The following is a 13,203-nucleotide window of genomic DNA, read 5'->3' as shown; positions in this document are numbered from 1 at the left end:
CCTGCTGGTCCTCCAGGTCCCCTCTTCCCCTTAATACCCCCAGCAGCCAGGGGAACAATACGGTGCCCGATTCCCATTCATTCGGCAGACAGGAAGGTGCGCAAAGTGTAAGTGCGCAGCTCAGTGGCTTTTCACAAACCAAGCGCGGTGCCAGATGCTAGGGACCCAGAAACGAATCCGACAGGGTGTCCCCCCCCCCCCACCAGGTGCTCTGGTCTAGACAGGTAGACAGACAAGGAAAGAGACTGTACGACTTGGTGTGGTGGTGGTCTGGACAAGTGGCAACAGGGGCACTGAGCAGCAAGAGGCCTGGCAGCGTCTAAGAGCCCAGCGCCCTGCTCTGACTTTGGCGGTTCCACTACCCATCTCCCGGCCTTCCGTGTCTCCATCTCTAACCCGGAGGAATGAGTCTGATGCCTTCCAAGGGCCTTCTGATTCACAGGTGCTGTGAGCCCGGCTCTCGTGCCCATAGCAAGCCTGAGCGTCTCCCCCAGAAGACCCGCCTGACTTCAGTCACCCCACCTCACTCCTTCTCCCTGCCACACCCCACCCCCCGCCCATGGTGTTCCTTGGGGTTCCGCCTCTGACCTTCCTTTCCCAGTCTGCATGTGCCCCTGTGACTTTAGTGGCCGTCAGGTGCTGCTGACACCTACATCTCCGTTGAGTGTGTGATGTGACTTAAATCAGGTCATCTCATCTACCCAACAACCTTATGAAGTAGGCAGTGGCACCCCATTTTATAGATGAGTGAAACTGAGTGAGACATGTCCGCCTGGATATTCTGCAGACGCCTCGATTTCAACATGTCTGAAATCGGCTTCATCGCCTCCCTGCCTTCTGCCCCAATCTGCCTTCTCCCCTCTTCTCCATCACAATCAATGGCACCATCAACCCAATGAGGCCCAAGCTAGAGGCCTTTCTAGATTTGTCTGTCCTCACCCTTCCTCCCCAGCATCCATCCCTCACATCCTGGGGAGATTTTCTTCCACTTTTCTCCAGCCCTACCTCTATGACCTTTGAGGGCCGTCCATCCCCTACTTCTCTGGGTTCTTGCAGCAGCCTCCTATCCACCCTCCTGCCTCGACATTTTCTGCCTCCGGTCCTTCCCCCACACCGGCCAGCAGGCCCTTTCTCAAGCACATGTCTGATCACATCACTTTCCTGCTGCTTCCTGTGGCTCCGCAGCAGAGCTCCGAGCTGGCCGTCCACAGGCTGAAATCCATCCGAGAAGACGTGTTTTGTTTGGTCCGTTGAGCATTCTTAAAACATTTTGAATTATTTGCCAACCTTTAAAAATCAGGAAATTCAACACAAAAGTTCATATTTCTGGCTCCTCTTGCAAAACTGAAAAAAACTGACAACTCTGGGAACACGTCCCAGCAGGGCAGTGGTTGGATGGAGCTGAGTGGTGGTTGCCATCTTTAGAAGGGGCACGGGCTTTCCACTTGGCCAGTCCCCAGCATCCTTAGTGTCTCTTAGTCTCTGGTCTCTCTCCTCTCCCAGTTGCCTACCTGAGACTTGTGGCGTTGGGGCTCATGGCCCTGCAGGTATGGGCTGAAGCCCAAACCAGCCCTCAACCAACGTCCGAGTCTGACTCCTGCTCACCACCCCACCACCCCCTCCCCTGCGGCCCCAGCTCTTACCCATGGTTCTCCGAATTGCCTTGCGCCCGGGAGCTCATGTCTGCATGTCTGCCTTTGTGTGAGCTGCTGGTTCTGGAACACCTGGGCCCCTGGTTAAGTCCCATTGGTCCTTCAGGACTGCTCTGTGCCCCCTCTACGGAGAAGCAGTCCTTGTTCCTAGGTCTTCCCCCCACCCCCGCCTCCAGCTGAGTTCTGTCCTCGCATGGTAATGGGGCACAGCGCACAGGCCTCTCACCATGGTACTGGGTTCTCATTGTCCATTGGCGTGTCTGCCTCCCCCCGGCAGGCTGGGAGTCTGGGATTGCAGGGAGCCTGTCTTCTTCATCTTCCTATACCCCAACAGTTAGCACGGAGCTTGGAGACACAATAGATGCCTGATAACTGGTGAATGAATGGATGAATCAGTGAAAGACCGACTTGGGAAAATACTACTCCAGGATGTAACGTTGCCACCTACTTGCTTGGGATGGAGGGTTCCAGCTTCGTTTCATTCTGGAGCATCCCCCCCCAAGCCCCCATTTGGAATGACACCCCCACAGCATCCGATAAGCCATACCCCTGCTCTGCAAGCTCTGGAATGCATCCAAGCCTCCTGGGAGGGTAGTTCCTAGTGACGCTGGTGGGGGGTGGGGGGAAGACATCATTCTTGCTGTTCCAGGGGGGAGGGAGTTGTGTAACGGTCGGGAAATGGCATAGCCATTGGATACGGCACATTCTGTAGTTATCCGAAGCATGATAATGATGTGCTCATGATAGCATCTCACACCCATTGAACACTCACATTGTACCCAATCCTACACTGCGAGCCCTCAGTACATTATTCCCGTCATTCCTTGCCACAATTCTAAGAAGTAGGTAGGTCTGGTATCTTCGTTTCACAGATAGGAAAGCTGAGACTTAGGGAGTTTCCACAACTTTTCCAGGACCACACAGCCCGGACATGGTAGAATCTAGATTCGAACCCAAATCTGTGGGCCATGAAAGTGAACCTTCCCAACCACCGTGCCACACTCCCTCAAAGACATCTCTCTTTAGAAACATGAGGGTAAGATGAAAATAAATGTGAAAGTGAAGGGTGCAGATTATATATACTGTTAGACTCCAATTAGTAATTAAGAAGGAAAAAAAAAAAAAAAAAAAACCAACTCCTGAGGCATAGGGAACATAGCCGGCGCATAACACCCACAAGTTAGCAGCGTCGTGTGTGGGGAGTAGAATGCCCGGGATGTGTTGTTCTTCGTTTTCTCCATCTCGTTTCAACTCCTATAACATTTTCTAAATTTCCTCTAACGAGCATGCATTCCTTTCATCATTAAAAAAAAAAAAAAAAAATCCCCCCTCTGTAACGGCCTCGGCAGTGTGTGGCAGAACAGAGGATGGAAAGGGGGCTGGCTGGAGTGCCGGTGCGTCTGTGGGCTGGTCTTCTAAGTAGAGAGAGGGGGCAATCCACTGGCGCAGCTGCGGCCTTGGCACCTGTACCCTCAAGGGGCAAAGGAGAAGTGAGTCTCACCGTCTCCCCTTTTCCTCCAGGTGCTTACACCCCAGAGCCCCTCAGCAGTTTCCGGTGGGCCCTTCTCTCAACTGGCCTCATGTTCTTTTACCACTTCAGCGTCTTGCAGATCCTGGGCCTGGTAAGTTTGGTTCGATCCCCTTCGATCCCCCTCTGTGCGGGGTTCTCCATAAATCTTGATAATCCTGGTTGGCGCTGGCGTATCGTTTTGTTTTGAAAATACAAGATGCCAAAGGCCAGGATGTCAGATTGTTGTGTCTGGGTTTGCTGATTTATGCTCCATGGTCTGGGCCTCTCCAAAGGGTTTTCGGAAGCCTTCAGTGTTGACCGTTTCTTTCATTCCCGGGGAGGCAAGGATGCCCTTCGCTCATGACCACCCAGGTCGAAAACCCTGTGGGGGGGAAGGCAGGACCTTGACCCTGGCCTGGGCCTGGAGAGGAGGCTTCCGACCTTGGGTCCATTCTGGGCCAACTCTCAGGCCCTGAGCTGTGTGGCCAGTGGAGGTGCCGTGTCGGGGGGGACTCCCGTGGCATTCTGCGGTGTTCAGACCCGCCCGGAGCATGGATGATGGCTGGACTCCGTAGTTGAGTTATCCAGAGCCCAACATTGCTGAGCGCATGGGTGTCTATATCGGTGGCAAAGCAAAGGAGGAAGAACTCAGGGCTGCGGGGGGTGGGGGGGGGTCAGGAGACCCAAGGTCAAGGCCTGGCTCTGCCACTGTTCTGGCTGAGTCACCTCACCATCGAGGGCAGAGAGCTGTCCACCCCTCTGTGACATGGAACCAAACCCCCAGCCTCCCCGAGAGGTGGTGAGGACTTGTCTCTAACGTGGATGGGCCGGAAGGGCTTTGGAAGACAGGTGCTGCGGCCGTCCTCAGGGCAGGAGCGGCAGGTCTGGTTTTGTGTGCGAGCAGCATGAATGTAGCTTCGGCCGCGTGGAGCCTCATGGGGCCTGGCCGGACTAAGGCACATGACTGAGGTCACCAGTGGCTCGGGAGGAGCAGTCCCTCTCTCTTCCCCACCTTGGCGTACTGCTCTGCTCTGGTTTGCCTAGGGGACAGTTTTAGCTCTTTGCCAGTGGTGTGAATGCTCCCGCACTCGAGGATGACTTTCACACCTTACTCTGAGCGCTCTCCACTGGGACTGCTTGATTCCGGAGGGGTCCGTGTCCTCATGTCACCATACATACCATGCTCAGTCCCACCTGCAGGCCTGGGCCAGGCCGCGCCTCCTACAAGGAAGGCCCCACTCACTCCATTCCTCGCCATGACCTCCATCCATCCTTCATGAGTCCATTCAGGGTGCCACTTACTTCGTGAAATCTTCTGTGAGGACTCGGTGGCCATTCTGTACCCTCCTCCGATCTCATGGCGGGGGAGACCTGGTGAGCATCGTCTGGTTTGAGGTCAGATGTGGTTTCCCAACCAACTCGGTTGGTTGCCAGGTATACGTGGAGGCAGGGACCATGTTGTTGACTGTTCTGTCATCCCCTGACGCCTCTCCGGGGACTAGGCACATGGTAGATGCTTAGGAATGACGGCAGGCTCTGGACCCAACCAGAAGGCAAGACTGAGCAACACCAGACAGCTTTTCCAACGGATGGCCTCCCCAGTCACTTGCCCAGGGCTCTAGCCTTGACCCACTCCCCAAAACCCTAGGGCAGAGAAATCCCATCATGAACAGGTGGGGATTGGTCAATCCCTCCTTGTCTAGTCCCCCACTAGGTAGAGATGGCTGAACTGGCAGAAGCCAGAGAAAGCCTCAGGATGGTGAACGCTCACTCTACCTCCCTTGTCCCTGCAGGTCACCGAAGTGAATTTGAACAACATGCTGTGTCCGGCCATCTCAGACCCATTCTACGGCCCCTGGTATCGCATCTGGGCCTCGGGACACCAGACTCTCATGACCATGACCCACGGGAAGCTGGTCATCCTGTTCTCATACATGGCTGGGCCCTTGTGTAAATATCTGCTGGATTTGCTCCGGCTTCCAGCCAAGAAAATAGACTGAAGGTGCTTGTCTTTTTTTTTTTTTTTTTTTTTTTCCCTCCCCGAGGAAGCAAGTCCTGACTTGACTTGGAGAACACCCAGTTCTTGATGAAATCATGGGGAGAGGGCAGTAGGATGTTTGGTGTATTTCTTTTTTCTTCTCTTCTCTGTCCCTTTCTTCCACCACGCTTCCTTCCCCAGCCCTCCCCCCCCAGGATATCTCCTGGAGCCTGGGGGGGTGGGGGGTACCATGCCGAGGGCTGGATTCTTCCTCCTCCCCTTTGGCTCTTCCTCCCTGCCCCTAGTGGCCTTACATGGGCGACGGTAGTCAGTGGTTTTCACTCTGCTTGTTGGTGCTTTAAGGACAGCTGGTTGAGAGGACGGGAAGCAACAAGTGGCAGTTCTCTTGGCACTGAAGTGATGAGGTTGGATTGGGTGTCATTTCTCCACTGCCAGGGACCTCCAGGCTTACGCTGGGGTCCCCCTTTTGTCTCCAGCAGAGCCCCCACCATAATGGGACCGAGGCCTTGTTTCTATACCAGCGGCAAGCCAAGAGCCAAGGGATTTCCCAGCTCCTGGCCAAAATAGAACCTGCCAGAGTCTTCCCACTGGTGTCCCATGACTCAAAGCAAGCAGCCAACCAGCCACTCCCTCCAAAATGCTGCCTGCGGTGGGAGGTGGGGGCGCTCCCTGGCCCCAGGGCAAGATTCCGTTGAGGGGGATGGAGAGCTGTTGCGATGGCAGATCCAAAGTGAACAAGTGGAAAATAGCCACCACTCTTTACTAGGCAGGACCTTGGGTACATTCTGCCCAAGAGAGCCAAGAAGTGACCCAGATCCTGATCAGAAGTGAGTGTTAGAAATTCATCAACAGAAGCGGTAACTTGAGAAAACTGTGGTTTGAATCATATGCTCCATTTTAGTTGAATGTTTGATAGGAGATGCCATTTTAATCTTGAGTGCCCCTCAATGTTTCTCTCTCTCTCTCTCTCTGTAAAAGGCAGCTTCAGGGAAGGATGAGCTGGGGTTGGTTTTTTTTGCTTTTTTTTTTTTTTTTTTAATTCATTTGCTCCCCTGTTTTTGTATGTTTGAATTCGGAGAATCCTTGTGTCAGGGGCCTGTCTCTGCAGGAGCTCCTATCCATCCGTTCTGTGCTTTCACAGGCTATGTCAGCATCCTGGGTTGGGGGAAGAAGATACAGACCCCGCTGGTGTTGTTACCCTAGGGGGCCACGTGTCATCACCACAGCCAGATTCCATGCCGAATTGTTTCGCATGGGGGCATCACACCCTCCTCCACCCTCCACCAAGCCCACCCCCAAAGCCCATGTCTGGGTTGCAAAGGAGGTGCCAAGAAATCAGGTCCCTGTGGGTGCAGGTTTAAGCGCTTCAAGAGGAAGACCTTTTTGTCCAAAGACTTGAGCTCAGTCACGCAGGGACTTCAAGGAGGGAACCAGTGGCAGGGCACTTGCTGAGTCCTTGTGGACTCTAACTAAGAACAAGTTTGCCTAAGAACAGAAAAGGTGGTTCAGTGACTTCCTCTGATGGCCCCACCCCACCCCTGTATTATAGTAGACCTAGACTGAGCTTCAGTGACTCAGTGGTCGGACCTACAGAAAGCAGCAGGATGCAGGAGAGTCTCCTGGAGCAAGGTGAGGCCCAGGAAGCAGCCGCGGGAGGGACCGCCCCTCTGCAGAGGCCTGCTGGCGCGGAGATGGTCAGTTCCCAGGACGTGGTGGGGGAGCCCGACGGAGAAGAGTCAGAGTACTCTGACTCCCCATGAGCTCCTCGTGACCCATACCCTTCATTTTCAGCGCCCCCCCCCCAACCCCCGAGGGCTTGGCCAAGTTTGTCTCAGTGCCTCTTACCGTCGGGGTGTCCTCCAGAAGGGCCCCTCTTGAGCAACTGGATCCACCCTGCCCGCCATAGGGATGGCCAATAAGAAAATGCCCAAGGCCTCAGTGCCCCTTGGTCCTTTACCAAAAGAGAGATTGGAAGGAGGTCACAGGAGGAGCCCCTGGAGGCATGTCCTGTCCCCTTCCAGGACACGGAGTCTCCATAGGCAGATGGTGTGTGGCTCTGGGGGTGGGGTGGGCGGGGAGCAGCCTGGGTGGGGCAGATGCTCAGCGCTGGGGTGGTGCAGTGACTCTGCAGACTCGCCCTTCCTCCCTGTCTCTGTGGAACGGCACAGGTGGCCAGTCAGCGCGGGCTTTCCGGCAGCCGCATGCTTCTAGAAGCTCGCCTTTACCCTGGTTATATAGCTCAGTGCCCCATTCTGGCTGATCCTCACTGCTGCTTGGAAGGAAAGAAGAAAGGGAAAGCCACGTGCCCGGCCAGGCCAGAGGCAGCTCCACCTGTCAGGGGAAGAGGGAGGTGGAGGTGAGCCGTAGGGCCAGGGGGCGCTCAGAAACATACAGGTGGAGGGAAGAGAGAGTGAGCCCAGTCCATAGGTCGCATGGGGACCCGCAGCCTGTGTTCGAGGTTTGGGGGTGCGGCAAGCACCTGACATGGTCTGCACCTCTTACCTTGGGCTTTCCTGGCAGGACCAAGGAGGTTCCGCAGCCACCTTGGCCAACGTTCCAGATGCCATTTGGCAGGACATGGGAGCTCACCGTGTGTGTGTCTGAGAGCGTTCAGAGAAGAGGACAGTTTCTTTTCAAACAGCCCCAGGAAGGGAAATGAGTGCTTCTCCAGCCCCTTGGGTAGCCTCTGCCAAGGATCTGGGCCAACGCGAAGGGTCTGCTTTGCTGGCCAGTTTGCGGCAGCAGTTCAGAATAGCCGAGGTGATCATGCCTGCTTCCGGCCCCATCCCTCTTCCCAGTATTGGGTTCTGTACAACCAAAGATGGTCCGGCCCCCATCTTCTTCCCGGAGGCCCAGGGACACGTTCGTCTGTCCGTGCAGAGGGCGGTCGGGTTTAGTGGGACAGTCCGCTTACTTTGCCGTCTGCCACCTCCAGCCTAGCCTCTGTTAGGGCTCTCCTCTCTGTGCTCCTTGCTAATTCAGTGTTTTGTGGAGTGGGCACAGCTCCCCACCAACAGCAAATTGTCCATCTGTCTCCATGCACTGGTGTTGGGGCCTGGTGGGCGCCCCCCCAGGCTGAGTTGGGCAGCTCCGGGGCGGGGGGGGGTACCAGAAAGCCGTTCCTCCCCCTCCCTGGAATTGTAGCCGTTGATCCAGAGTCCTCTGTCCTCTTTGGGAGACTGAAGGGGAGGTGGAGGAGAACCTTCTTCTTCTGTATATAGAGTGAGCCAGTCCGTGCTCAGGAAAACCTGATGGCTTGTTGTTGCCGCTGTTACTTTTTTTTTTTTTTTTTTTTTTGTACACTGGTTTGCTCCTCGTGGCACGGAACAAAACAAAGCAAAAGTCGTCTCAAGCAAAGCTGTTGTTTTTGGAAACTTGCTTTCTTTCAGTGTGAGTTTTGTACTATAAAGAATTCTTCATTTATATCGATGTTACTGTGGTAGAGAGAATAAGATGGTCTTATTTTTGCCAGGGAATTGGCAAATGCCTCTGGCCCGCCCCCCCCCCCCCCCCCCGTTCCCCATCCCCAGGTGGATTTGCTGTGTACTAGGCAGACCCCTCCCTGGCACTCCGCACCCAGGGGCCCCCTTTAGAACCAGTCTTCGTAAGCCCCTTATATTTTTGCCAAGCTGGTGTGCTCGCTGCCGCCTACCACCCCCCCAAACCGGTTTGCTCACCTCCCGGGGCATTTTGTAATGCGTTTTCTCTGTTTTGTAAAAACCTTTTGATTGTACCAAAATGGTTTCTGCAGTCACCTTTGGAAATAAATGGTCATTAATTTGTGTACCTAGCATCCTAGAATTTTAGTCTTAGGTGTTTCTGTGGTTGAAGATCCCCGAATGATAAAGGACCCCTCACCACGGGACTTAACTGTTACAATGTTTTCTTCATTTACCCTTATTAAAAGATTTATGAGAACCTAGGCGTCTTGGCCTTCCTTCCCCGAATCCTCTTGGAAGTCCCTCTGCTTTGAAAAGTAGCCAAAAGGACCATTCGCGCCCCCCACCCGGTGGCGGACCACCAAAGGGCAGCTCTGGCCTGGGAGCCCCATGGCCGGAAATTCCCATACACACTGCCTGCTTCCACTGGGGACATAGGGCTTTTGCTCTTGGTGGGGGCTGTCTTCTGGGGACATCCGCTGGCTTCACTGAGCACCCCCTCCAGGTGCGCTGGGCCAGGCTATCAATGAGCCAGGGCCCTGCAATCTCGGGACCACAGAACCGCTAGCTGGGGCCAAGCAATGTCCCCCGGTTCTCCACCTGTAGAACGATAGCTACATCCGTGTGCCCGGCATGGCGCTAAATCCCTCCACACACATGCCCTCCTGTGATCCCCACAGCCGCACGCCAAACTGGCTGGTAACGCTGTTCCCGGTGGACGTGGGTGGGCAGACACCGAGAGAGCAGGCTCTGAGCTAAAGGAGACGCTGGGACGCCAGGCCAGTCGTGTTAGACTCCACAGCCCATGTGCTTTGTGTTCTCCTGGGACGCCGCTGCCCGTCGGGGAGGGCCGCGATTATCCGGCAGACCCCTGCCTGGGGGCCCCCAGCCCGGAGAGGAGGGCGAGCAGAGCCAGGCAGGGGTGTGGAAGGCAAGCGAGAGGAAGGGGAACCCCACGAATGTGCGAAGCAGAGGAGCCAAACCCAGCTGGTGACCCCGGGGAGCCCCAGAGTAGAGCTGAAAGGCACAGGAGTAAAGGGGAGCAGGGACGCAAGGCAGGCAAGAGCTGGCCCGGGGGCCAGGACAGAAAGATGGGTCACATGGTCTTTCTACGCATCTCCCTCTTCAGAAAGGGCTGAACGGCCAGGACCGAGGCCATGGCCTTCTCTGCCCTGGGCCGGTGCATCCGCCCCCTGCTCGCCGTCTCGGCTCCAGTCCTGGCCCCCTACTGCCGGCAATAAATGCAGATCCAAGAGCAGCCTTCCCTGGGCCCCCCGGAAACATCCACTGCTCTGTCTCCTCACCCCCACGGTCCTCCGCATCCCAGGACCACACACAGGGAGAGACCCTTTGCTCCCAACGTCTCATGGTCCACTTTTCCCCGCTGGGCCGTCTTCCCCTTCTTTGCCTTTTTTCTTTGCGTGGGTCTCTCAGCTCCCCAGTCTCCCTTCTTTTTCAAAGGACTGAGCTCAAGTGTCAGCTCCTGGGCCAGGCTTCCCTGAGCCCCAGTCCGAGTTAGGTACCTCTCGGCTTGGCTCCTGCCAACCCCCACCCCGCCCGGTGCTCACTGCAGGGCGCCATTCGCCCCCCCCCCCCTTACTAAGCAATGTGGTCTGGCTGGCTGGCCGTCTGTAGACTGAGCTCCTGGAGGGCACAGTGGGGTCCCATTCATTCTCCTGTCCCTGGCACAGGACCTGTTCCATAAAAGGTGCTCCGTGAACAGCCAGCTCATCCCGGAGCGCTGCAACATGGTGGGAGGCACCACCACCACCCGAGGGAGAAACCCTGCCACATCAGCTGTCCCCCATGCCATGGGCTCTCCCGTGTGGAGCTGTGTGCCTCCGTGTGCCCAGGAGCCTCCTGCCCCGGCCTGGGGTCCTCCGTGCCCAGCCTTCCCTGGACCTCTGAGTGGAGGGTGGCCAAGGCATCCAACTTCTTTTCTGTATCCTTGGTAGCTGTTTGGTCCCCACCAGGGTCACCCCTCCATTCCCCAGGGCACACGGAGTTGGCGTTGGCACGGCCAGAGCCCCGCCAGCCCACGGGACGTGCCACCTACCCCTCTGAGGGGGAGGGAGCGCCTTGGGGTGGTTACACCATGATCCCCGCCCCCCCCCCCCCCCCCCCGCCCAGTGAGTTTTCCCCTTGTCCTGCTTTGCCAAGGCCAGTGGAGGGGCAGAGATACACATGTCAGTCTGACAAACGCCGTGGCTTATTCCAAAGGATATGTGGTTTGCTAACCTTGGCAATGGGCAAGGCCGGCCTCGTCCAAAGTCAAAGACTCTCTGTTACCACCCGTCCCCACCCCTCTCCCAGTCAGCGTTTGCCCAGCATCTACATTGCACATCTGGCCCTCTGCAGCCGATTGTCCTGACTTCAGGGCGGCTCCTCCATCTCGGCCAGCCGGTAGCCCCGGAGTCTCGCGACGGGGCAGGTTTTGGCAAGGAGGGCTGACGCTTCCTTGACCAAGCTCTGACAGGTGATGGGGCCAGTGGCCTGAGCTGCATGGGTGTTCTTTCCAGCGATGCCTCCCCAGCTGCCCCTCCACTCCCTGGTCTCTCCTGCCTCTCCCCAACCTCCTCGCGTTCAAGGGGGTTTGCAGGGGTGCTGCCCGCTCTGGCTGTCCCTTCAGCTGTTCCTTCGCTGCTTTCCAGAAGTCCCAAGTCCCTTTACTAGTAAATTTTTAAAAGGAGGCCCTGGGCTCTTGGGTCTCCTGCCCGCCCTGGGAATGGAGGGGCCTTCCTGCACACTCCAGAACACACCCTTAGGTTTCGAGAACATCGCAGCGGACGAGATAGAGACCACGAAGACAGGAGCTTGTAGATTTTCCTGCATATTAGAATCACCTGGGAAGCTTTAACCGAAATCTCAATGCCCAGGCCTCACCCCAGCTCATGATTCAAAGCAAACTTTTGTTTTGTTTTCACTTGAAGCTTCCAGGTTGTGAGTCATCTCTCTGCCCTGACCCTCTACACCGGGGCCTTTTTCAAATGAGATTTTTAAGACCTACCAAAAAGTCTGAAGAATAATACCAAAATCCAGCTTAACAAAAAGAACCTTACCAAGACAGTGGGAGCCCCGTCACTCCACAGATTTGGAGAGTGTTCCTCAGAGCCTCCCAGAGTCTGGAGAAGCCACCCCGGGGTGGGGGAGGTGAGGGATGGGTGGGGGCAGAGCGGGTGAGGTTCTGGCCTTTTCCCCTTGCTTCACCCGGAACAACTCCCAATTTTGTTCTCTTTTGTACCTTGAGGTTCTGTAAATAATTCCATCGGGAAAGATGTTTAAAAGTCACTTATTTCCATGCTCACTAGGCCTGTCTTCACTCAAGCCCTAGATCGTGGTCGTCCTGAAATAGTTGAAAAAGCACTGCACTAGCTCTCAGCGGTTCTCCGCCCCCTCGGACGCCCCGGGTACCCTTGGCCGAATCATACCTCTCTGAACCCCAAGGTGCTCTGAGACACCCAGGGAGAAAAATGGCTTTATAAAGTCCTGTTTGGTGTCAGGGGGCCCTATCTCCAGACGGTGCAGTTACTCTACCTGTTCTCAGAGCTCAGAGGTTCCTTGGGGTTTTGACTACACTTATGTAACTGTGCGGTTGGGGTCTCTGGGGTGTGTAGCAGAGGTGATGCCTCAGTTTTAAAGAATGTTTCTGTATTTCATTGACCCTAAGACCTCTCCCCCCTCTTTTTTTTTTTTTTTTTTTTTTTTGCTTTTTAACATCTTTAAACCTAGGCTTCAGCTTACAGTCAATGGTATGACATAGTTCAATCAGAGCTTAGTTTTCTTTTCCAGAGGCACATAAATTGGGTCCATCTCACAACCCCACAACCCGAGGGGCCTTAGAGTAGCTGAGATGCCAGAATCGTTGCCTTTGATTCCTCTTCCTGGCCCCATGAGAGTCACCCTCCAGTAGAGAAAACCCCTTTGGAAAAACTTACACTTTCAGTGTATATAGTCTCTTTCCAACCCTCCATCTTCTCTTTCTTTCCTGCCAGCATCCACGCCGGCTGGGCAAGCTCCCTGCTTCCTGACCAGAGGGGGGCTCACTTTGCTGGGCGACCTCTTGGGGCAGATGGTTTGTGGGCCATGAAGGGAAGGCGGTGGGGTGCACCTGCATAAGGAAACCCACCATGCCAACCACCAGGGAGGGAGGGAGGGACGGAAGGAGGGAAGGAGGAAGCCAGAAAGAGTTGGGGAGGGAGCCAGACAAGCCAGGCCAGCCATCCCCAACAGCTCTGGTTTCTTTATTTCCCAACCACAGCTTGGCCAGACAGCTCAGCCTGCTTCCGTGGGGAATTCCCAGGGCCAGTCATTGTCAGAGATGAGCCAGGAGGGGTGTAGGAGGAAGGAGCCCAGCCTTGCCCTGGACTCCCAGGGTTGACATGA

The 13,203-nt window shown here is 55.6% G+C and overlaps 1 protein-coding gene across 11 annotated transcripts in view; it reads left to right on the top strand.

Moving 5' to 3' along the window:
* Positions 1-9,079, top strand: part of TMEM164 (transmembrane protein 164) — a 161,527-nt gene extending 152,448 nt beyond the window's left edge. For all 11 annotated transcript variants that reach the window (XM_027607744.2, XM_027607738.2, XM_027607736.2 and 8 more), the window contains 3 exons: positions 3,174-3,274; positions 4,956-5,164; positions 7,682-9,079. In XM_027607744.2, the coding sequence (XP_027463545.1) occupies positions 3,174-3,274; positions 4,956-5,162 (308 nt within the window). In that variant the 3' untranslated portion in view covers positions 5,163-5,164; positions 7,682-9,079. The remainder of the gene's footprint in view (positions 1-3,173; positions 3,275-4,955; positions 5,165-7,681) is intronic.
* The last annotated feature ends 4,124 nt before the right edge of the window (positions 9,080-13,203 follow it).

The sequence above is a fragment of the Zalophus californianus genome, chromosome X (genome assembly GCF_009762305.2).
Source record: "Zalophus californianus isolate mZalCal1 chromosome X, mZalCal1.pri.v2, whole genome shotgun sequence".
NCBI lineage: Eukaryota > Metazoa > Chordata > Mammalia > Carnivora > Otariidae > Zalophus > Zalophus californianus.
Note: the sequence above shows the minus strand (reverse complement) of the source record. Positions and strands in the feature narration are given on the sequence as shown.